This window comes from Monodelphis domestica, chromosome 7, assembly GCF_027887165.1.
Source record: "Monodelphis domestica isolate mMonDom1 chromosome 7, mMonDom1.pri, whole genome shotgun sequence".
In the NCBI taxonomy this organism is placed as follows: domain Eukaryota; kingdom Metazoa; phylum Chordata; class Mammalia; order Didelphimorphia; family Didelphidae; genus Monodelphis; species Monodelphis domestica.
In genome coordinates, this window is record NC_077233.1 from 101,440,381 (window position 1) to 101,463,519 (window position 23,139).

Consider the following 23,139-nt stretch of genomic DNA (forward strand, 5'->3'; position numbering starts at 1 on the left):
AATGACTCCTCTACCCTGGTCATGGAAGGGTCTAAATCAGTCCTGGGTCCAACCATGCAGCTTTAGCCTGGGCTAGACATGGGAGGTCCTGATTACTCTCAGTTGGGACTTGCCTTTGGACTTCTGTACCTAGAACAAGTTATGTGAGGCTATGTCCCCACATGTGCCCATATCCACATAGGAATGTGTACATCTGCATTAGCATGAGCGGATGTATTTTGTACATGTATGAGACTTGAGTTGCATGTCAGTGAATATGTATACATCCCTTGCTAGAGGAGAGAATTATGGAGAGCAGTGAGAGCAGTGGATTTATTAGTTCACTAGTGACTTGCCTGGCTCAGACCTTTACTAGCTCGGTGACCCTGGGCAAGTCACTTTTAATGTCTGTCTGCCTCAGTTCCCTCAAATGTAAAATGAGACTGATAAAAACACTACCAGGCAGAACTTTTATAAGGGTCAAATGAGATAATATTTATAAAGTGCTTAGCACAAGCCTAGTACATAGCAGGTGTTTAATAAATGCATATTCTCTCTCCTTTCCACCCTCCTTATAGCTGAGGAAACCAAAAGCCTTTAGAAGTTGAGTTATTAGTCCAGTGTCACATAGGAAATACATGATATGTACATTACCACATTTGATCCTCACAGCAACTCTGGGAACTAGAAGCCGGTGTTATCATATCTATATTATAAAAGAGAAATTGGGCTCAGGGGAAAGTAACCAGATCATGGCCACATAGCTCTTATGGGACAAAGATGAGATTTAAATCCAGGGGAGTACTGGTCTCAGTCGAATGCTCTTTCCATCCCACCAGGCTGTCATCCAAAGCTTGCTAATGAAATCTTGGCATTCAAAATATTCCCTTTTAAATGTTTTTAAAAGACTTCTATGTGTTAAGTAGCTTCAGTAAATGATTAAAGAACTGTATTACTTTTATGAAATATGTGTCCACAGAGTCATAATGGATCTAGAACTAGGAAAAACTTCAGAGATCGTTTAATTTTACAGATGAGGAAACTGAGACAAATGAAGATAAAGGGTTGATCACAAAGAAGTTACACTATCCAACCTCAAGGTTTTAGAATGGCAACGTGAAGATATTTGTGGTTTTGTATTATTTTTTGTTACTACAAACATAACCACACCATCAAAGGGTATGCTGGCTTAGAACAAAAGTAGGAGATTCAACCAAGCTTCAGCCACAACCTAGAAACAGATGTTTTGTCATCCAAAGACCAACCTTGTTAATTCAAGAAAGGTTCCTTTACCCTTTCTTTCAGAAGGAAATTCTTTACAAAAGGTTAAAGGAGCATGCTCAAATCAGTTTGTGAATTTTCAGTGAGTGAACATTTCTATCTTGGAAACTGGCAAATCCTACATATCTGGGATTGATTTATATTTGGTTGATTGATTAGCTAGACCTTAAAAATGGTGTAGGAAATACTCATAATACAGATTAATATTTTTAATTTTTTTCTTTTTGAAGATTGATTTTAAAAATATGTCCTATGGGGCACCTATATGGTTCAGTGGATAAAAGTGCCAGATCTAGAGACAGAACATGGGTTCAAGCCTGCCCTCAGATACTTCCTAACTGTGTGACCCTGGACAAGTCACTTAACCCTAATTGCCTAGCCCTTACCAATCATTTCTCTTGGAACTGATACTGAGTATCAATTTTAAGACAGAAGATAAAGGCATAAAGAAAAAAAAAGGGTCCTGCACACATTTGTGGTGCACTTGTTAAACATTTAACACCCTGGATACAGAGAAAGAAAGCAGAGAGAAAGGCAGTTGAAAAGTGACTTTGAGAACAGTGATAGAAATACAAATGAAAACTTTGAGGAAAGTGTTTCCCAGAGCTTTTTATACAAAATACCCCATTCTAATCACCACAATGGCAACATTTTGGAAAGGCTCATGCAGGACGCAAAGACTTGACTGACCAGGTTTGAGTTAGGAGGGAATCTTCCCTGAAGTCACAATAGACTGTGTCTACCACCAGCTTTCTGAAACAATTCCACAATCTGTAAAATGAGATGTTTGGATGAAAACAGAAATTTTTCATCTATTTTTGTGTCATACATCCCTTTGTCAGTAGGGGGAAACTTAAGAATCTCTTCTTAGGATAATGTTTTTAAGTATATAAACATACATAGCATTGCAAAGAAATTATTAAAATATTGTTAAAATAAACACACTGACTCCAGGCTGACCCCCATAATTGGGTTGTCTCTAAGCCCCCTTCTAACTCTATATTTCCATAATGTGCTATCTTTTGGGTTTCTCTTTCCCTCTTTGAACCTGCATCCATGTAGATGGAAGATTTGCCTTTCCTGAATCTAGAAAAATTCCAGACTTGTTAACCTCCTCTCCAATAACAAATTCTCTTCTTAAAACATTCTGTAAGCCCTACAATCCAAATTTTGGTGATGTGTGGTACTATATTCTCACAGTAGGGATATAGGACTCCCTTTTAATTTGCAATGTAGGAATATCTTTGTGCATGCCTCCTCAAACAGAAATTAGATTTAAAGTATTTACATACACCTTTGCTCCTAGTGAGAGAAGTCTAATATCTGTCAGAATATTTCTGTACCTAATAGACAAAGTAAGCTTGGTCAAGTTGGAATACTAAATCTCTTTGATGATTCTGAAAGAGACAGTAAGACTGACAACTTTGCACAACTCTGCCTCACTTAAATCCAATTCAAGTACAAGTCATTACCTATGATGTCTTTGGTCTTCTTCAAAAAGGAAGGACGAACAATAACTACCTATAAATCAAGAATCTGTTTCAACTTCCTATCAGCCTCCAGAAAGATTTACCAGTATATACTCTTCCAAATTCCCAGAACTTTAAAGATGATGCATTTTAATCAAAGAAAGCCGAAGTTAACTGGAAGTTAGAGAAGGGGTGAAGGATTGTTCGCATTCTTCTGGAAATATCTGAATATTTCAGGACTGCTCTCCTGATTCTCCAGATAAATTAGTCTTACAAACCAATGCACTTTTTGAAAACCAATAATAGCTTGTTATATTTGATTGTGCCCAAAAAACCTACACAGATTTCTCTGTTAAAAATAGCTATAGACATCCAGGTAAACATGGCTGCAATCTAGACGTGACACGCTTCCTCTCCCTGGCACCAAACGAAATAGACTACATCAAAGGAGCATAAAAATCACCTTTGGAGGAACATAAGGACTCCCCAGTACTCCCCAGTACCCCACAGAGGCAAAGGTACGTGGGGTTTGAACATTTCCACACTATAATAAGGAGGAAAAGCTTGCACAGAAATGTGAACTGAGCCGCCCTTCCCCCCACTCCCCCACCAAACCAGAGTGAGCTACCAGAGCACTCACTGGGACAGTGAGTGAGTGGGGAACATCTCTGTCTGGGGGGGGGGGGTCACTCCAGGGTCCTTGGGATCTGGGGACTGCCAGGAAACAACGTCTCAGGGCAGTTTCATGAGAGAATCCTGCACTGAGCACAGGGGGCCCGCAGAGCTGTACTCAGGGCTATTGCACTGAGCATCTGGGTGGAGCTGAACACCTGGGCGGTTGGGCTGTGATCAGGGGCCCCATGCTCTAAGAAACCTCGGATGCTGGGAAGAACTAGTCTGAGGCAACCTAAATTCACAGAAAACCCGCCCATATCACCCAGACCCCAGACCAAAAAGGAAAGGGGAATAAAACCACCAAAGGGATGGCTCACATGGCCCAAAATCAAGCCTCCAGGAAGAAAGGGAAAAAGGTGACTATTGAAAACTTTTATGGTGGGAGAATGAGGATGAAATCCAAAAAAAATCAGAACATGCCTCCCAAAATGGAAACAATCAACAAGCTCTGAAAGATCTCAAACTGGAGCTTACCCAAAAGATGGAAACCTTCTGGAAAGAAAAATGGTATAAAGAGATCAGCAGTCTGATAGATAAGACTGCTCAATTGGAAAAAGAGCTTGAAGCATCCAATAAAGGGCAGACAAAGCTGAAAAGCAAAACCTGTCCCTAAAGTCCAGAATTAAGCAACTCGAAGAAAGTGAGATCATAAAACAGCAAGAATCAATAAAGCAAAACCAAAAAATTAATGAATTAGAAGAAAACATAAAATATCTCACTGAAAAGGTCACAGACTTGGAAAACAGAGGAAGAAGAGACAACCTCTGAATTATCGGTCTCCCCGAAAAACCAGAGATAAACAATAACCTTAATGTTATTCTACAGGAGATTATAGAAGAAAATTGCCCACATGTTCTGGAGCAAGGGGGCAAAATAGAAATAGAAAGGGTTCATAGAACATCCTCTATACTAAATCCCCAAAAGACAACCCTCAAGAATGTAATTGCCAAATTCAAGAGCTTACAAGAAAAGGAGAAAATCCTACAAGAAGCCAAGAAGAGGAGCTTCAGATATAGGGGGGCTCCCATAAGGATCACACATGACTTAGCGGCTAACACACTAAGAGACTGCAAAGCATGGAACATAATATTTAGAAAGGCAAGAGAGCTGGGTCTCCACCCAAGAATCAACTACCCAGCAAAACTGACTATATACTTCCAGGGGAAAGTATGGGCATTCAACAAAATAGAAGATTTCCAAGCATTTGCTAAGAAAAGACCAGAACTTAGTGGAAAATTTGATATCCAAGCACAGAAAGCAAGAGAAACATGAAAAGGTAAATATGAAAGAAAGGGAAAAGGAGATAAATCTTATCTTTTTCTTTAAGTCAAACTCTCTTCTATAAGGACTACATTTACATCAAATTATATATATATTAATATGTGGGGGAAATGTTTTGTGTAACTCTCAAAAATTGTATGCATCATAAGAGTAGTTAGAAGAAATATGCATAGGGAAAGATTGGGGCATCAAGAATTGGTGAAAGTGGAGGCAAAGAAAGGAAAGGGGAGGGGGGGAACCGTCGATAATACTAAGATTTACTTCAAGAAATAGGGGGGACTTAATAGAATAATCTTTCCCATATAAAGATACACATGGGAAGGGGAGGGGAAGAACTCTCATATGAGAAGGAGAGGAAGAGAGCGTGAAGTGGAATTACTTAAACCTTACTCACGGTGAAATCAAATCTGAGAGGGAAGAACATCTAGATCCAGTGGGATCCTGAATTCTATCTTATCCAACAGGGCAAGAAAGAAGGGAAAATTAAGGAGGGGAAGAGGGGAGGGAGTATAAAAAGGGAGGGAAATAGAGGGGGGGAGGGGAAGGGAGCATAAAAATGGAGGGGCTAGAAAGGGAAGCATATCAAGGGAGGGGACTAGGGGGACTGACCTAAAGTAAATCACTGTTTCAAAAGGATATAGCTAAAGAAGAAAGGTCAGAACTAGGGGAAGATATCAAAATGCCAGCGAATCCACAAGTGACAATCATAACTTTGAATGTGAATGGGATGAACTCACCCATAAAACATAGACAAATAGCAGATTGGATTAGAACCCAAAACCCTACCATTTGTTGTCTTCAAGAAACACATATGAGGCGGGTTGATACTCACAAGGTTAGAATTAAAGGTTGGAGTAAGACCTTCTGGGCCTCAACTGATAGAAAGAAGGCAGGAGTTGCAATCATGATATCTGACAAAGCCAAAGCAAAAATAGACCTGATCAAAAGGGATAGGGAAGGTAAATATATGCTGTTAAAAGGGAGTATAGACAGTGAGGAAATATCACTAATCAACATTTATGCACCAAATGGTATAGGATCCAAATTTTTAATGGAGAAACTAGGAGAATTGAAGGAGGAAATAGACAGTAAAACCATATTAGTGGGAGACTTGAACCAACCACTATCAAATTTAGATAAATCAAACCAAAAAATAAACAAGAAAGAGGTAAAAGAGGTGAATGAAATCTTAGAAAAATTAGAGTTAATAGACATATGGAGAAAAATAAATAGGGACAAAAAGGAATACACCTTTTTTCAGCACCACATGGCACATTCACAAAAATAGATCATACACTAGGTCACAGAAACATGGCACTCAAATGCAGAAAAGCAGAAATAATAAATTCAGCCTTTTCAGATCACAAGGCAATAAAAATACTGATTGTTAAGGGTACATGGAGAGCCAAATCAAAAATTAATTGGAAATTAAATAATATGATACTCCAAAATCGGTTACTTAGAGAAGAAATCATAGAAACAATTAATAATTTAGTTGAGGAAAATGACAACAGCGAGACATCCTTTCAAACCTTATGGGATGCAGCCAAGGCAGTACTTAGAGGAAAATTCATATCCCTGAGTGCATATATTAACAAATTAGGGAGGACAGAGATCAAGGAATTGGAAATGCAAATCAAAAAACTGAGAGAACGAACAAATTAAAAACCCCCAGAAGAAAACCAAACTAGAGATCCTAAAAATTAAGGGAGAAATTAATAAAATCTAAAGTGATAGAACTATTGATTTAATAAATAAGACAAGAAGCTGGTACTTTGAAAAAACAGACAAAATGGACAAAGTGCTGGTCAATCTAATTTAAAAAAGGAAAGAAGAAAAGCAAATTAACAGCATCAAGGATGAAAAGGGGGATCTCACCTCCAATGAAGAGGAAATTAAGGCAATCATTAAAAACTACTTTGCCCAACTATATGGCAATAAATATACCAACCTAGGGGATATGGATGAATATTTACAAAAATATAAATTGCCTAGACTAACAGAAGAAGAAATAAATTTCTTAAATAATCCCATATCAGAAAAAGAACTCCAACAGGCCATTAAAGAACTTCCTAAAAAAAATCCCCAGGGCCTGATGGATTCACCAGTGAATTCTGTCAAACATTCAAAGAACAGCTAACTCCAATACTATACAAACTATTTAACATAATAAGCAAAGAGGGAGTTCTACCAAATTCCTTTTATGACACAAACATGGTACTAATTCCAAAGCCAGGCAGGCCAAAAACAGAGAAAGAAAATTATAGACCAATCTCCCTAATGAATATAGATGCAAAAATCTGAAATAGGATACTAGCAAAAAGACTCCAGCAAGTGAACAGAAGAGTCATTCACCATGATCAAGTAGGATTGATACCAGGAATGCAGGGCTGGTTCAATATTAGGAAAACCATCCACATAATTGACCATATCAACAAGCAAACCAACAAAAATCACATGATTATTTCAATAGATGCAGAAAAAGCCTTTGATAAAATACAACACCCATTCCTATTAAAAACACTGGAAAGCATAGGAATAGAAGGGCCGTTCCTAAAAAATAATAAACAGTATATATCTAAAACCATCAACTAATATCATCTGCAATGGGGATAAACTAAATCCATTCCCATTAAGATCAGGAGTGAAACAAGGATGCCCATTATCCCCTCTATTATTTGACGTTGTATTAGAAACACTAGCAGTAGCAATTAGAGAAGAAAAAGAAATTGAAGGCATTAAAATAGGCAAGGAGGAGACCAAATTATCACTCTTTGCAGATGACATGATGGTCTACTTAAAGAATCCTAGAGAATCAACCAAAAAGCTAATCAAAATAATCAACAACTTTAGCAAAGTTGCAGGATACAAAATAAACCCACATAAGTCATCAGCATTTCTATATAATTCCAACACAGCTCAGCAGCAAGAACTAGAAAGAGAAATCCCATTCAAAATTACCTTAGACAAAATACAATACTTAGGAATCTATCTCCCAAGACAAACACAGGAACTATATGAACACAACTACAAAACACTCTCCACACAACTAAAACTAGACTTGAACAATTGGAAAAACATTAACTGCTCATGGGTAGGATGAGCCAATATAATAAAAATGACCATCCTACCCAAACTCATCTATCTATTTAGTGCCATACCCATGGAACTTCCAAAAAAATTTTTTTACTGATTTAGAAAAAACCATAACAAAGTTCATTTGGAAGAACAAAGGATCAAGGATATCCAGGGAAATAATGAAAAAAAAATACAAAGGAAGGGGGCCTTGCAGTCCCAGATCTCAGACTATATTATAAAGCAGTGGTCATCAAAACAATCTGGTACTGGCTAAGAGACAGAAAGGAGGATCAGTGGAATAGACTCGGGGTAAGTGACCTCAGCAGGACCGTATATGACAAACCCAAAGACCCCAGCTTTTGGGACAAAAATCCACTATTTCACAAAAACTGCTGGGAAAATTGGAGGACAGTGTGGGAGAGATTAGGTTTGGATCAACACCTCATACCCTACACCAAGATAAACTCAGAATGGGTGAATGACTTAAACATAAAGAAGGAAACTATGAGAAAATTAGGCGAACACAGAATAGCATACACGTCAGACCTTTGGGAAGGGAAAGACTTTAAAACCAAGCAAGACTTATAAAGAGTCACAAAATATAAAATCAATAATTTTGATTACATCAAATTAAAAAGGTTTTGTACAAACAAAACCAATTTAACTAAAATCAGAAGGGAAGCAACAAATTGGAAAACAATCTTCATAACAAAAACCTCTGACAAAGGTTTAATTACTCAAATTTATAAAGAGCTAAATTAATTGTACAAAAAATCAAGCCATTCTCCAATTGATAAATGGACTAGGGACATGAATAGGCAGTTTTCAGATAAAGAAATCAAAACTATTAATAAGCACATGAAGAAGTGTTCTAAATCTCTTATAATCAGAGAGATGCAAATCAAAACAACTCTGAGGTATCACCTCACACTTAGCAGATTGGCTAACATGACAGCAAAGGAAAATAATGAATGCTGGAGAGCATGTGGCAAAGTCGGGACATTAATTCATTGCTGGTGGAGTTGTGAATTGATCCAACCATTCTGGAGGGCAATTTGGAACTATGCCCAAAGGGTGCTAAAAGACTGCCTGCCCTTTGATCCAGCCATTGTACTGCTGGGTTTGTACCCCAAAGAGATATTAAGGAAAAAGACTGGTACAAGAATATTCATAGCTGCACTCTTTGTGGTGGCCCAAAATTGGAAAATGAGGGGATGCCCATCAATTGGGGAATGGCTGAACAAATTGTGGTATATGTTGGTGATGGAATACTATTGTGCTAAAAGAAATAATAAAGTGGAGGAATTCCATGGGAACTGGAACAACCTCTAAGAAGTGATGCAGAGCGAAAGGAGCAGAACCAGGAAATCATTATACACAGAGACTGATACACTGTGGTAGAATCGAATGTAATGGACTTCTCCATTAGTGTCAATGCAATGTCCCTGAACAATCTGCAGGGATCTAAAAAATACTATCCACAAGCAGAGGATAAACTGTGGGAGTAAAAAAAATGAGGAAAAGCAACTGCCTGACTACAGGGGTGGAGGTGATAGGACTGAGGAGAGACTCTAAATAAACATTCTAATGCAAATACCAACAACATGGAAATGGGTTAGAAACAGGAACACATGTGATAACCAGTGGAATTGTGCGTCAGCTATGGGAGAGGGAAAGGTGGGGGGGGGGGTGAGGAAAAGAAAATGATCTTTGTTTCCAGTGAATAATGTTTGGAAATGATCAAATAAAATAATGTTTAAAAAATTTCAAAAAAATATTAAAAAACAAACAAGCCCAAAAAAATAGCTATATAAACATAGGAATATTATCAAATGTCTGTCTTCCCTCCAGCTCTGAGTGACTGATCCTTCACCCCAAGCCCAGGTGACTGATCCTCTTCAGTCTTTGTTTCCTCTATTTAAAGACTTTTTTCTCTTGTGTCACCTCCCCTAAATTTCACATCTACCAATCACAGCAGATGCTCCTCTCCAGGATTGCCCACTTAATGTATGAAATGGGTGTTCACACCTTTTTGTGGTTAGATCACACCTTTTGTCCTTAGATCATACCTTTCTGAAGTTAAAAATGGGTAGATCTACTTTAAATACTGAGTTAACACTTTGGGGATTAAAATCTTAAAATAGACAGGGGATTACAATTTAATCTTCAATCAAGGAAGAGCTAAATACCTTCATTGTTACAATCAGGAGATAGCCAAATCCAATCTTCACAATGGGGGCAGAGAGAGAGAGAGAGAGAGAGAGAGAGAGAGAGAGAGAGAGAGAGAGAGAGAGAGAGATGAAGGTAATTTGGTAAAGAGATGGAGAACCTGTAAAAAAAAGTACGAAGTCAGAGTGCTATGGATAAGGAGCAGCAATAAGGCTATCTTGGCTGGACAGCAATGAGTAGCAAAGCTAGGAGGGGACCTTGGGGCCTGGGACCAACCTGTAAAGTGCTTTGAAGGTAAAAGAGATGAGTTTGATAGGTGATCCTACAGGCAATGTAGAGACACTGGAGTTTATGAAACAGGAGAGTGATATGAAGTCATATTTCTTTACAGAAGTGGAAGAGGATGGGATCGGACAGGACCATGCTTTTATGTTTCTTTGTACCCCTGGTGTTTAGCATAGTGCTTGACACATATGAAATCCTTTCTAAATGCTTATTGGTATTTCAAATAAACATATAGTATATTCCTCCTGAGGCAGGTAGGGAGGGCACTGAGCCTGGAACCAGGAAGACCTGAGTTCAAATATGACCTCAGAACTTGGAGCTCCTAGGAAAGTTTTACGTGCAAGTCCTGCTATGCTATGAGCCATTGAAGTTTTGAAAAACATAAAACACTAAAGGGTTTACTTATGACTGTGTCACAAAGTTAGTTACAAATGAATACCTGATTATGCCTTCTTTAGTCCTTCTGTAATTTGGGCATAATTATGACAGTGGGAGCTATGTGATACAGGAGAAATAACTATCCCACTATTTGCCTTTATTTCCATATCTGTAGAATGGTAATAACAGCACCTACCTCACTGGGTTGTTGTGAAGATCATATGAAGTCATATTTGGAAAAAGCACTTAGCACAATGACTAGTATATAGTAAATGATACATAAATGTGTATTCCCTTATTTTCCCCCTTTCTTGAATTGTCCCCAGATTTTCAGAATATAATAAAGAGAAAAAGGAAAGGGAGGAAGAGGAGGTGAAAAAGAAGAAACGTAGAATAGAGCTGAAACTGGGAAAGAACAATTGGGGATTTGTCTCTGGGTGATGAAATTTAAAGCTGGTGTAGTAATATCTATAGCTTAACATGTAGTTATCAATAACAAATATCACATTTCTTTCCTTGGCAGCTGTGGTAATGTAAGTTCCTGGTTGACAGTGGCCTGCCAGCACACTGTTAAAGACTCCTCAATAGCAGCCTCATGATATCCTTGGGCAGTGATGGTGAACCTATGGCATGGGTGCCAAAGATGGCACTCTGAGTCCTCTCTGTGGGCACATGCACTACCCTCCCTTCCCACCCACCCCCAGTCCATTACTAGAATGGCAGGGGGACTCAGGCAGAACTGCTCTCCCCCCCTCACCACTGTGCCTGACAACATTTTTTCACATCACTACCTCTATGCTCAGCAGCCCAACGGCAGATCCCAAGGGGTAAGGAGGGTGACTCACAGGCAGCAGAGCTAGAAGGGAACAGAGCACTCGGGCCTCTCCCCTCCCCCTTTCTACACTTGCTGAAACAACTCCTCACTTCATTGATTCATGCCCCTCTGCCCAGCAGCCCAATGGGAGCACTTTGATCCTCTGCTGTGTGGGGTAAAGATAGCAGGGCATGTCCAGCACTTGTGGTGGGGGCAAGGCACAGCACACAGTCTCTAAAAGGTTTGCCATCACTGTCCTAGCCATCTCTCTACCCATCTCAAATTCATTTGTCCTATACAGTTGATTTGAGGGCATGTCTGGTGCCACTTTTGCCATGAGTAAAAATTGCTAAAGTTTTAGAGAAGAATACTACAGATTATATAATATGTTGACAGTTCTCCAAGTGTCATTTCCCATTTGATTTGTTCCTAAGGGGGGAAAAATCCCTCCTCCTTTGAGGATGACTTAACATTGCATAAGTTTATGCTGTATGAGGACTGGTTGAAGGGATTGTAGGTGTTTGGGACAGAGAAGAAAAGACTTCTACTGGACAAGATAACTGTTTTCAAGTATTTGAAGAGTTGTGGAAGAAAGATATCAATTTTGTTCTTCTTGGTCCCAGAGGGCAGAACTAGGAACAATGAGTGGAAATCAAAACTTAGAAAAGCTCACTTAAGATTGAAATGAGGAAGTATTGACTAATAATTAGAGCTATCCAGAAGTAGAATGGGATCCTCTGGAAGGTGGTGGATTGTCCTTCATTGAAGGTCTTTCAGAAAAGGTTGGATACTGGTTGCTAAGTTATATTGTAGAGGAATTCCTCTTTTTTAAGGTACTCTTGGATGGGCTCACCCCCAAAGCCCATCCAATTCTGACATTGTGTTTTTTTTTTTTAATTTGTGACTGTAGGCACTCTGAGATTTTAGGTTTTGGTGCCTCTCCTGACCACGTAGAAATTAAAAGACTAAATTCCTCATGCTCCAACTATACCAATGCCCAAGAACCATGCTATAACAAAAGTGAGCAGAGCTAAAAGCTTGGCATAATTTAATTTATTGATCATATGTTAAATAACTCATATGATGTACAAATTTCTTCACAAAATAATTACTGAAATAAAACTAGGGGCTACCTCTAACATATCACAATATAATCACATTTCAATTTATGTATTCCTTCAATCAACAAATATTTATCAAATGTTTGCTATATATGAGGAAATAGGGGTCACAAAGCACTATAAAACAAAATCCCTGCTCTCATGGGCAAAAGAGGCAAAACATGCACGGTAATAATTATAATATAAGGTAATGTGTGATTAATGGCATAATAGCCAAAAGAAAGTGCTTAGGGAATACAGAGGGGATCAGGTGGATTTTCATGGAGGACATGACATTTGAGAATTGCACCCTAAAAGGTAAATAGGCATTTGGTAAACAGAGATGGAAAAGTATTACAATAAAAAAGAATAGCATATTCTCAAAGTGAGAAGAGTCAGCAAGACCCGAGTTCAAAACTGGCCTCAATGTGACCCTGAGAAAATAAATTAATCTGTCAACCTCAGTTTCCTCACCTTTATTATGTAAATAGAATATAACATGTATAAACACATATACAAATAAAAATAGACATAGACATATTATAAGGACAAACCAGAATAGTGTAATAGTCACAGTAACCAAGAGAGGAAAGCCTTTATAAAAAAGGAGGAGGAAATCAACATTGTCAAATGTCGAATAGAATACAAATAAGGGATGGACAGGTGGGAGAAAAAGTCATCAGAATTTCTGATTAAGGTTACTAGCCCTTTAAAAGAGGAGTTTCAGTCATCTGACAGGGTTGGAATCCATATCCCAATGGGTTAAAGAATGATGGAGCATGATGAGGTAGAGGCAATATAAGAGTATAGATTTCTCTCCAAAGTTAGATAGTAAAGGGAAAAAAGAGATGAGTCTAACTTTAGGGTGTTATAGAATGAAAAGAAGGACTTGGAAAGATAGAAGCGGTTCAAGTTTGAAGGTAGAGGGCAAAGAGCTGGTGGAAGAGAACAAGAGTTAATTTAGGGAACAGCGTTCTAGAGGATATAGACAAAGGAGATCACAAGCAGAAGAAAGATAAAGACACTTGGCAAGAAAGGCCACAAGGTTATATGGTCATAGTTCTAGGGCTAGAAGACAGGTAACTCAGGAGTGATCAAGTCTAACCCCTTCATTTGACAGATTAGAAACTCGGGAGCCAGGAGAGACATTTTTCCCCTGAGTGAACTAAAGAGATGAGAATTGGTGAAAATACAGATAAACTTGAAGGTTAAGGAGGGAGAACATCAGGGAGATCTTTGGGTAACTTTAACCCTCTTACTCAAGTAGAAAGTGAGGACTTCTAAAGGGCTATAAAATTGTGCATATCCTTTGATCCAGCAATACCATTACTTGGTCTGTATCCCAATGAGATTTTCGAAAAGGGAAAAGGACTTGTTTGTGCAAAAATATTTATAGTATCTCTTTTTGCAGTGGCAAAGAATTGGGAATTGAGGAGCTATCTATCATTTGGGGAATGACTGAACAAGTTTGGGGTATATGAGTATGATGGAATACTATTGTGCTATAAGAAGTGATAAGCAGGAGGATTTCAGAAAAATCTGTTAAGATCTACATGAACTGATACAAAATGAATTAAGCAGAACCAAGATAACATTGTACTTGATACAAGATAACAGCAATATGATGTACATTTATAAATGGCTTAGCTATTCTTAGGGATACAGTGATCTAAGAAAATCTTCAACTGAAAAATGTCAACTGTCTCAAGAGAAAGAACTGATAAGAGTCTGCAGACCAAGACAAATTATTTTTCTTATTATACACACTTATTTCTTCATTTTTCAATTGTTGGTTAGAGTTCTTTCACAAAATGACTAACATAGAGATGTTTTACACTATTATACATGTAAAATCTATATTAGATTGCTAGCCATCTCAGAAAGTGGGGGGGGGGGAGTGATGGAAGGAGGGTCAAAATTTGACTCAAACTTAAAAATAAACAAAGATTTTAAAATGTTTTTCCAGGTAGTTGGTGAAAAAAATTATTTTTAAGAAAATGAAGGCATCAAGTGAGGTGGACAGCAAGGTAGGATAATGTGCTTCAAGAGGGTAGAAAGGGCTTGAAAAACAATTGTGAGAATTTCAATAGGTGCTGGAAAAAAGATGAAGGAATTGGTGAGCAAGAAGAAGGAAAGCCCAATTGAACCTAGAGAGTATGAATTTGTAGTAGAACCAGTCAACCTGCTTTCTTGACATTGTTTAGCAGTACTAGAAAATATAAGAACAAAGAATACGGGGGGCGGGGGTAGTCCAAAGCTGTGCATGGACTGCCATGGCAGAGCAAGTGGGAAGGTCAAAGTGGCAAGAAAGATAGTTCAGGTTGGGTATGGAGACAAATAAAGACAAAAGAGGGTTGATAACCTTAAAGAATAGGGAATAGAAAGTGACTCAAGTTCAAGAATAGGGTGATAAACACGCTAAGCAGGGGTGAGAAAGTGGGAGAAATAGAAGGAAAGGAAGATTTCCCAAGAAGAGAGCCAGGATTCCTGATCTTGCTGAAATCATTAATGAAGATAGAAGAGTGTCAGAGAGTTCCTTTGGCAATGCCAGTGAGGCTGGGCAGATGGTGGTATAAGTAGATGGTATGGACTTTTTGAGAGTAAATGTCTCTGAGTAATGTGGGGAGATTATTGAAAGAGGCTCTAGTCTTCCACCGGTAAGGCAGAGGGAATAGAGAGAATTGCTTGTAGGGAATTAATAGCATATAGAAAGGGAACTCAGGAAAAATTCTAAAAGGAATCAATCTACCAAAGGCATTCTCAACATATATCAGCATACAATAAGTGTTTGCAAAAGTTACAAATGTTTCCTGTGACACATCTCTGCAGACTTCCATACTTCCTACTCTGATTCTGATTGTGTCACAGACCACCTCAGGAACAGAAAAAGTGGATGCTCAGTACTGTGAAAGTACTTTCTGAGTAAAGATGATTAGGAAGGAAAGGAGGAAAACAAATACAGCTTTTGTGGGCAGGGCCAAAAGGAAATTGTAGACTCCAAGAAAGGGGGAAATAGATTCAGATAGACACAAAGAAATATGGCCTATTAGTGACTGTGGAGGCTCTTATCTTTTCTGCTATCCTCCATTCCAAGGTATTTTTCTCCCCGTCAGGCTTTTCTCTTTTTTCAGAGTTTGCTCCTGGAAGGAGCGAGGTGGCATCTGAGGAATTTCTGAATCTCTCTCCAAGAGTGCTCCTGGGCTGCTGCATGAGAGCGGATATCACCTCCCCACAGAAAGGGCCTGGATAAGAAGGGGTTCCATGAGGCAAAGCACAGTGGGGAATAGGGAGGCTCTATCAGGTGTCCAGCCCCAGGGTAGGAGAGCAGAGTCCCATTGCTTCTTCCGTGGCTCTTCAGCTGCTCCATTGCTTGCTCAGCATAAGCCTTGCTGTTGAGACATTCATCTTTCTCTCCCACGATGAAGAGAATATGGCCCCGGGCCTTTTCTACAGGCAGGACACTCTGTTGGTTGACTTCATCTCGAGGGTCTCCCTTAATACGACGAAAATTTAGAGCCCCTGACACGTGTATCTGGGTATACTCCTTCTGGTGGGGAATTGGGCTGATGACAAGATCTCTGTATTTGCATGGGGTCTCATGGACAGCATTGGTCCCATTGATACAGATGGTGGCTGCAACCTGTTCCAGGTGTATTGCCATGGCCAGCCCAATCTCAGCACCTTTACATACTGAGATGACCCCAATCCCTGACCTTTGGATCTGAAAGACATCAAAGGGAGAGAAAGGGTGGTGAGAGGAGAATCCAGCTATAGTATCTGTACTTTACCAAAAAAGACCATCCCAAAAGCTGGGGGAAGATGGCTAGGATCTGTCATGAGTATGAGTGGTCATTTGAATATGCAAAACAGCTGACCCCCTGCCCTTTCTTGCAAAGTTCATTCTGAAACTAGTAGTTATTCCTCAGCCTTTTGGAAGGGGTAGCAGGCAATCACAATTTATGGTGTAACACCCCATCCCTTATCACAAATATGTTCTTCACACACAAACACACATGTGCACACATGTACACCTACCATGTGCAATACAGCATATAGTTTTAAAAACAAAAATGAATTGAATTTCACTTTGCTTGGAAGATTGAGGGAATGTAAATTTGGTAATAGAATGAGAGAATCCAAACTGCTCTGGGCATTCTGAAATAAGCATTGGGAATCATTATAATTAGCAGGGATCTTAGTTATCAAAGTTTTTGTATTTCTTTTGTAAATTACTAAGGTAGGTTAATGATGTCTTCCCCAAGAGAATACAAGTTCTACACATGCAGTGACTATTTCATTTGGGTCTTTGTGACCCTAGCACCCAGCATATAAATGATTATTGACTGATAAATTCATCATACAGGGTGTCCCAAAAGTTTTGTTGCATTATCAAGCTGTCAAGGGTTTTTTGAGACACCATGAACATACCTTATCAGCCAGAATAAAATACAAGCCAGAATATAGTGGGATCCTAAGGGTAACTCAGAAAGAGGAAATACCCATTTTATTGTCTCCTTTTAAATTTCAATTTTCTCTTAATTTGGGCATCATGCAGGCACTTTATATTTGAAGTTTTTTCAAGGTCCTGAAAACAAGTTAAAGGATTTTTAATGCCAACACTTTTGTTAAATATGTATTACTTTGATAGATACTTGTGAGAAACTATCTTCTTATATTTAATCATGTTCTCCTTCCTCTTCTATTTCATTTCCCGAAATGCAAACATCATTCCAGGCACTGCCATCATCCTCTTCTTCCCACAAAACACCATCTTCACTTCTATTCATACTATTTGATAGACAACATTTTAAAAAATCCAAACACAATGGATTTGGTGGAGATTTTGTCCCATGCAGTTTTGATCCAGTTCCCTAATACAGTGATGGACAGTTTCTTTATTTTTCCCGATGGAGCAAATTCATGATTTCTGGCCAACTTGTTATATTCTTTCCTCAAATGATCTTTGAATAGCTTATTAATTACTACATCTTATAGTTGTGATTGTGACATCATTCCTCCTGGAATAACATTAGGTCTGTGAGCATTTCAGCAATTCTCTTCTTCACATTTTCATTCAGGTGACCCTTGAACGCTTCCAGTACAAGCATTCCTCTCTGACGTGGTAACACACACAGATGCCTACACAGACCACATTCAACCAATCTAGCACAAGTTCTTCATTCATCCATCCCTTGTCCTGCACTCAAAAGATCACTCCTGATGGTAACTTTTCCTTAGGCAATGTTTCATGCCTTAAAATTACATAAGGAGTCAGTTTTTGCCCATCAGCTATGACCACAAACATTACAGTCATTCTAGTGTTCTCATTTCCACTAGTTTTAATCAACACTGATTTGGCGCCTTTAGTATATTAATGGTGACATTTGATAGAATATCAAAATAAACAGGCGTTTAGTCGGAATTTCCCATCTGCCTCAGGAGAGAGCCATGATTTTTACATATACTACGGCACACAATACACAACTTATGGTTTCAAAGTTGCAAGTGCTTGAATATAGTGTGAATGTGACTGTCATTGGGGGAAAAAACATCGCACTAAATTTGGGCAAATATGGTAGGCACAGATATATAGCACCATGTGTTGATTAGGTAACTCCTGTGTAGGAGACCTTTCCACCAACTCAAGCAATCACCACTGGTTTTGGAATCAAAGCATCTGGGTTCAAATTCCATCTCTGACATTTGCTATGAGATTTTGGACAAGTCATTTAAGCTCTCTGGGCCTCAGTTTCCTTATATGTAGAATGAGGACATTGGATCAGACAGCTTCTAAAGTCTCTTCCTTAGAGGTAACTGTTGGCTACAGCTATCCACTGCATATCACGGAGCCTGGGTCCAGGACAATCTAAGTTCAAATCCAGCCTCAGATACTCCCTAGCTGTGTCACCCTGAATGAGTCACTTAATCTCTGTTTTTGCCTTAATTTACTGAGGAAAATAACAGCACCTGCTTTGCTGACTTGTTGGAAGGATCAAATGAAATAATATTTGTAAATTACTTAACACAGTATCTGGCATGTAGTAGTTCTTTATGTATGTTGCCTTCTCTTTCCCTTCCCTTCCAAATTTAAATCTCTGATCCCATGATCCCAAGTTTTAAATATTTGCCAGAAGCACTTGGAGGTTAGGTGACTTACAAGTAAACACCAGAGGAAAGGTTTGAACCAGTCTTCCTGACTCTAAGGCTAGCACTCCAGTTTGGTATGTTGCCTCTAGAAAACAGTTAGAACATCTTTCTTATAATGATGACACTGCAGCATGGAATAAGGGATGAGGAATACAAGTCATCACTGACTACTGATTGACTAATTGATGACTATTGAGGATTCTGTAGGGCCATAAACTTAGACCTAGGAAAAACCTTACAGGTCATCAAATCCAGCTCCTCCCTTTTATAGATGAGAAAAATGAGACCTAGAGAAGTCAGCTGATGAGTGATGCAGGAAGAATATGAATCCAGGTCCTTGGATCCCAATTCCAATGATCTTTCCACTGTAACATGCTCTAAGCCAAGGTAGAAAGGGAGGAGAATTCTGATTGTTTGTCTTCACCCCCATGCCCATTCCACTGCATGAAGTGGAGAAGGAACCTCTATAATTTGCATTGCAGTCAGTGATAAGTGGTGGATCTGCCCAGTGGAACCAACAGGACCCAAAAAGATTACACCAACACAACCCTTCCTTTTTCCTGACTAAAATATAGTTGGTCTACCTTGACTGGCACCATTGGTTAGACACTAGTCTGCCTTTATCTACCTCAATATAAAATACAACCCTCATTATTTCCAGGTCATCTGGGAGACCAAGACTATATTACCTATACCAGGTATTCTTAAACTGGGAGGATAAGGAGGTCCTTGAACTTGAATAGAGGGGAAAATTACATCTATATTTTCACTAATCTCTAACTGTAATTTAGTACTCCCTTTATTTTAAAAATATTATTCTTAAATTGGGTCCATAGACTTCATCTGAAAGCCAGAGAAAAGTTAAGAATTCCTGGTCCTGGCAGAGACGACCTTCTGAGAGTAATTATATGTTCATTTCATTTCTCCACATAAGAGAAATATGGTGCCCTAATAGGTCAGAACCCAGAAGAACAGAAGGCACATTTCTCTCTGAATCTATTCATGTAGTTGAGTAGGTCCATCACTATTCTCTGTCTATCATCCAATATACCCTGTATCCAGGCTAACTCGGGATGAGGCTGTTTTTATAGCTTGAAATCCTAGCCCAGACTGGCATAGGTGGCCAATTATTTCATTCACATTCACCTCAGTGTGACTAACTAAAGACCAAGTAAATTGGACTAATAAATGTTTAATGCCTCTCAGTTCTAAAACTATGATTCCTGAAACAACTCCTGTGGAGTTCAGACCCAACAAGTCTTTCCTAGTTCAGGATTCAGACCAGTATCTGGAAGCTGTGGAAATGAGAGATACCTGTGGGTGATGCAGCAACATATTGGCAGCTTCCTCAAAATATTCCAGGTCAACTTCCAGCAAGCTGCGAGGCAGGTCTTCATAGGCAAAATATGCCAAGGCCAATACGCCAAAGCCATGGCTGGCCAAGAGACTGGCCCGAAATTCAATCAGGCCACCAATGCCACCAAATAAATCAATTACCCCTGGGAAAGGGCCTTCTCCTGAGACAGAGTGGACAAAGGAAGAATGAAAGAATATGAAAATGATTTGCCAGCCAAAGGTGAGCTTCATATAAAATTATGGGTAGTTTAAAATGAATAACATTGCTGCAGTATCAAACAAATGAAAGAATTTGTGAGTGAGAAGGGGATGTTCAGCAGCCGTCTAGTTCAACCCATTCCCTAAATGAGTATCCACCCTAACATACCTAATAAGTAGATAGAGAGGCTCTGCTTAGAGATTTCCAAGGACAGGGAACCTACCATCTCTTAAGGCAACGTATTCCATTTTGAAACAGTTCTAATTTGTTTCTTTGTGGCTTCTACCCATTGTTTCTGGTTCTGTCTTTCAGGGCCAAACAGAACAAGTTTAGCAAATATCTGAACAAAGTTATCATGACTGCTCCAGGTCTTCTCTTCTCCAGACTAAACATCCTCAATTATTTCAACCTATGTTCATTATGACATGAAATCAAGACTTTTCCTTAGGCCAGCTCCCATCTTTCATGTGGTTTTCAGCTTTTCAATATCCTTCTTAAGCTGCAGTACCTAGAAGTGAATTCATAATTCTAGATGAGGTCTGTTGAGGACAGAGTACCATCACCTCCTAAACTCTGGAAGATGTTTTATGCCCTTCTTTGTTTTATGTTTTTGTTTTTATATTTTTATTGGTATTTTCTGTTTCTTACATCTCCATAGTATCCCATATATCCTTTCTACTTCCTTTCCCAAGGAGCTATCCCATACGACAAAGAGTATTTTTTAGAGCCAAAGAATCTGTCAGCATTTGAATGAGACATGGAAAAAGTCCAAAAATATGTGCAATGTGTAATATCTGTACACCTTCCACCTCCTTGAAGGAATAGATTGAGAGAAGAGGAGTGTTTTCTTATCTGCCTTTATTTGAGTCCTATCTGAATTTTATAATTTTGTTACATTTACTTTTTTTAAAAATAATACTTTATGTCTTAGTAACAACTCCAAAACAAAAGGGTAAAGGCTAGCCAAGTGACTTACCCAGGATCACAAAGCTAAGAAGTGTCTGAGGTCATATTTGAACCCAGGTCTTCCCTACTCCAGGTCTAGTGCTCTATCCATTAAGCCACCTAGTTCTTCTACATTTACATTAGATATTTTTGATGTGTCATTTTTTTATTTACATTGTTGTAGCTATTATATATGTTGCTTTCTTGGCTCTGCTTACTTCACTCTGCATCAGTACAAAGAGATCTTTTCATCCTTCTCTGTATTCATCATACACACACATGAGCAAGTCTCAATCTCTCCTGCCTCCATTCTGTACTGGTAAAATGGGGATAAAAAAGCATTTATCTCTCAGGAATTATCGGGAGGATCAAATGAGACAGTGTCTGCCAGGTGCTTAGTACAGTGCCTGGCACATAGCAGGCACTTGGTATGTGCATCTTTCCACCTACCAAATTGGATAATATGAAAGAAAAAGAAAATAACAAATACTGTGTTGTGGGGAAAACACACCAAAATGTGTAGCAGGGTCTTGCCCAAAAGGCTCAAAACTCAGTTCTTGTCCAAAGGTAAGAAAGCCTTTAAAGAAGAAAATATTCAGCGTAATTAAGTGGTCAAAGGGCTAATGTGGTAACCCTTCAGAGGTTGAATGACCTCCCAGTTGGTGCAGTTGCTCAAGGGATGGATCAGGGTTTGCTTATTTATTGAATAGTTCATCCTTGGGCTTTCTGGGACATTCCACAAAGCAGAGAAGCCTCACTATCTCCCTCCAATGCCCTTATCTCAGTAAGGAAATAGGGAGGGCAGAATATGTAAATACAGAATAGAACAGAACAGAACAAAACAGCACAAGTACTTAGTAATACACAACAGTATAAGACTTCTGTAAATACAGAGCAGAGCAATGCAAGACTATTAGAAGTGATTAATAATATATACAAGTTAAATGTTTAGTAATATAGATTTTGAAATTTATGTTTAACTAATGCTAATAGATGAAGAATATAAGACTCCAGAACATGGAATCCCACTTATATCACTGCCCACCTCCATCATTTGAAGGGATGTGGGAAAACTGGGACACTGATACACTCTTTCTGGAGTTGTAAACTGATCCAACCATTCTGGGGAGTAATTTGAATCTCTGGCCAACAGGTTATAAAACTATGGAGAGGAGGAGGAGGAAGGGAAGGAAGGGAGGAAGGAAGGAAGGAAGGGAGGAAGGAAGGAAGGGGGAGGAAGGAAGGAAGGAAGGGAGGGAGGGAGGGAGGGAGGAAAGGAAAGGAAAGGAAAGGAAAGGAAAAGGAAAGGAAAGGAAAGGAAAGGAAAGGAAAGGAAAGGAAAGGAAAGGAAAGGAAGAAGGAAAGGAAAGGAAAGGAAAGGAAAGGAAAGGAAGGAAAGGAAAGGAAAGGAAAGGAAGGAAAGGAAAGAAGGAAAGAAAGGGAAGGGAAGGAAGGGAAGGGAAGGGAAGGGAAGGGAAGGAAGGGAAGGGAAGGGAAGGAAGAAAGGAAAGGAAAGGAAAGGAAAGGAAAGGAAAGGAAAGGAAAGGAAAGGAAAGGAAAGGAAAGGAAAGGAAAGGAAGGAAAGGAAAGGAAAGGAAAGGAAAGGAAAGGAAAGGAAAGGGAAGGAAGGGAAGGGAAGGAAAGGAAAGGAAGGAAAGAAAGGAAAGGAAGGAAAGGAAAGGAAAGGAAAGGAAAGGAAAGGAAAGGAAAGGAAAGGAAAGGAAAGGAAAGGAAAGGAAAGGAAAGGAAAGGAAAGGAAAGGAAAGGAAAGGAAAGGAAAGAAGAAAGGAAAGGAAAGGAAAGGAAAGGAAAGGAAAGGAAAGGAAGGGAAGGAAGGAAGGGAAGGAAGGGAAGGGAAGGGAAGGGGAAGGGAAGGGAAGGGGAAGGGAAGGGAAGGAAGGGGAGAGGGAAGGGAAAGGAAGGGGAAAGGAAAGGAAAGGAAAGGAAAGGAAAGGAAAGGAAAGGAAAGGAAAGGAAAGGAAA

The 23,139-nt window shown here is 39.1% G+C and overlaps 1 protein-coding gene across 3 annotated transcripts in view; it reads right to left on the reverse strand.

Annotated features, from left to right (window-relative positions):
- Positions 1–12,447: 12,447 nt before the first annotated feature.
- LOC100017693 (acyl-coenzyme A amino acid N-acyltransferase 2-like) overlaps positions 12,448–23,139 on the reverse strand; it is a 68,300-nt gene continuing 57,608 nt past the window's right edge. For all 3 annotated transcript variants that reach the window (XM_056805292.1, XM_056805291.1, XM_007499649.3), the window contains 2 exons: positions 19,971–20,173; positions 12,448–16,230 (listed from right to left, as the gene is read on the reverse strand). In XM_056805292.1, coding sequence (XP_056661270.1) covers positions 15,637–16,230; positions 19,971–20,173 — 797 coding nt within the window. In that variant the 3' untranslated portion in view covers positions 12,448–15,636. The remainder of the gene's footprint in view (positions 16,231–19,970; positions 20,174–23,139) is intronic.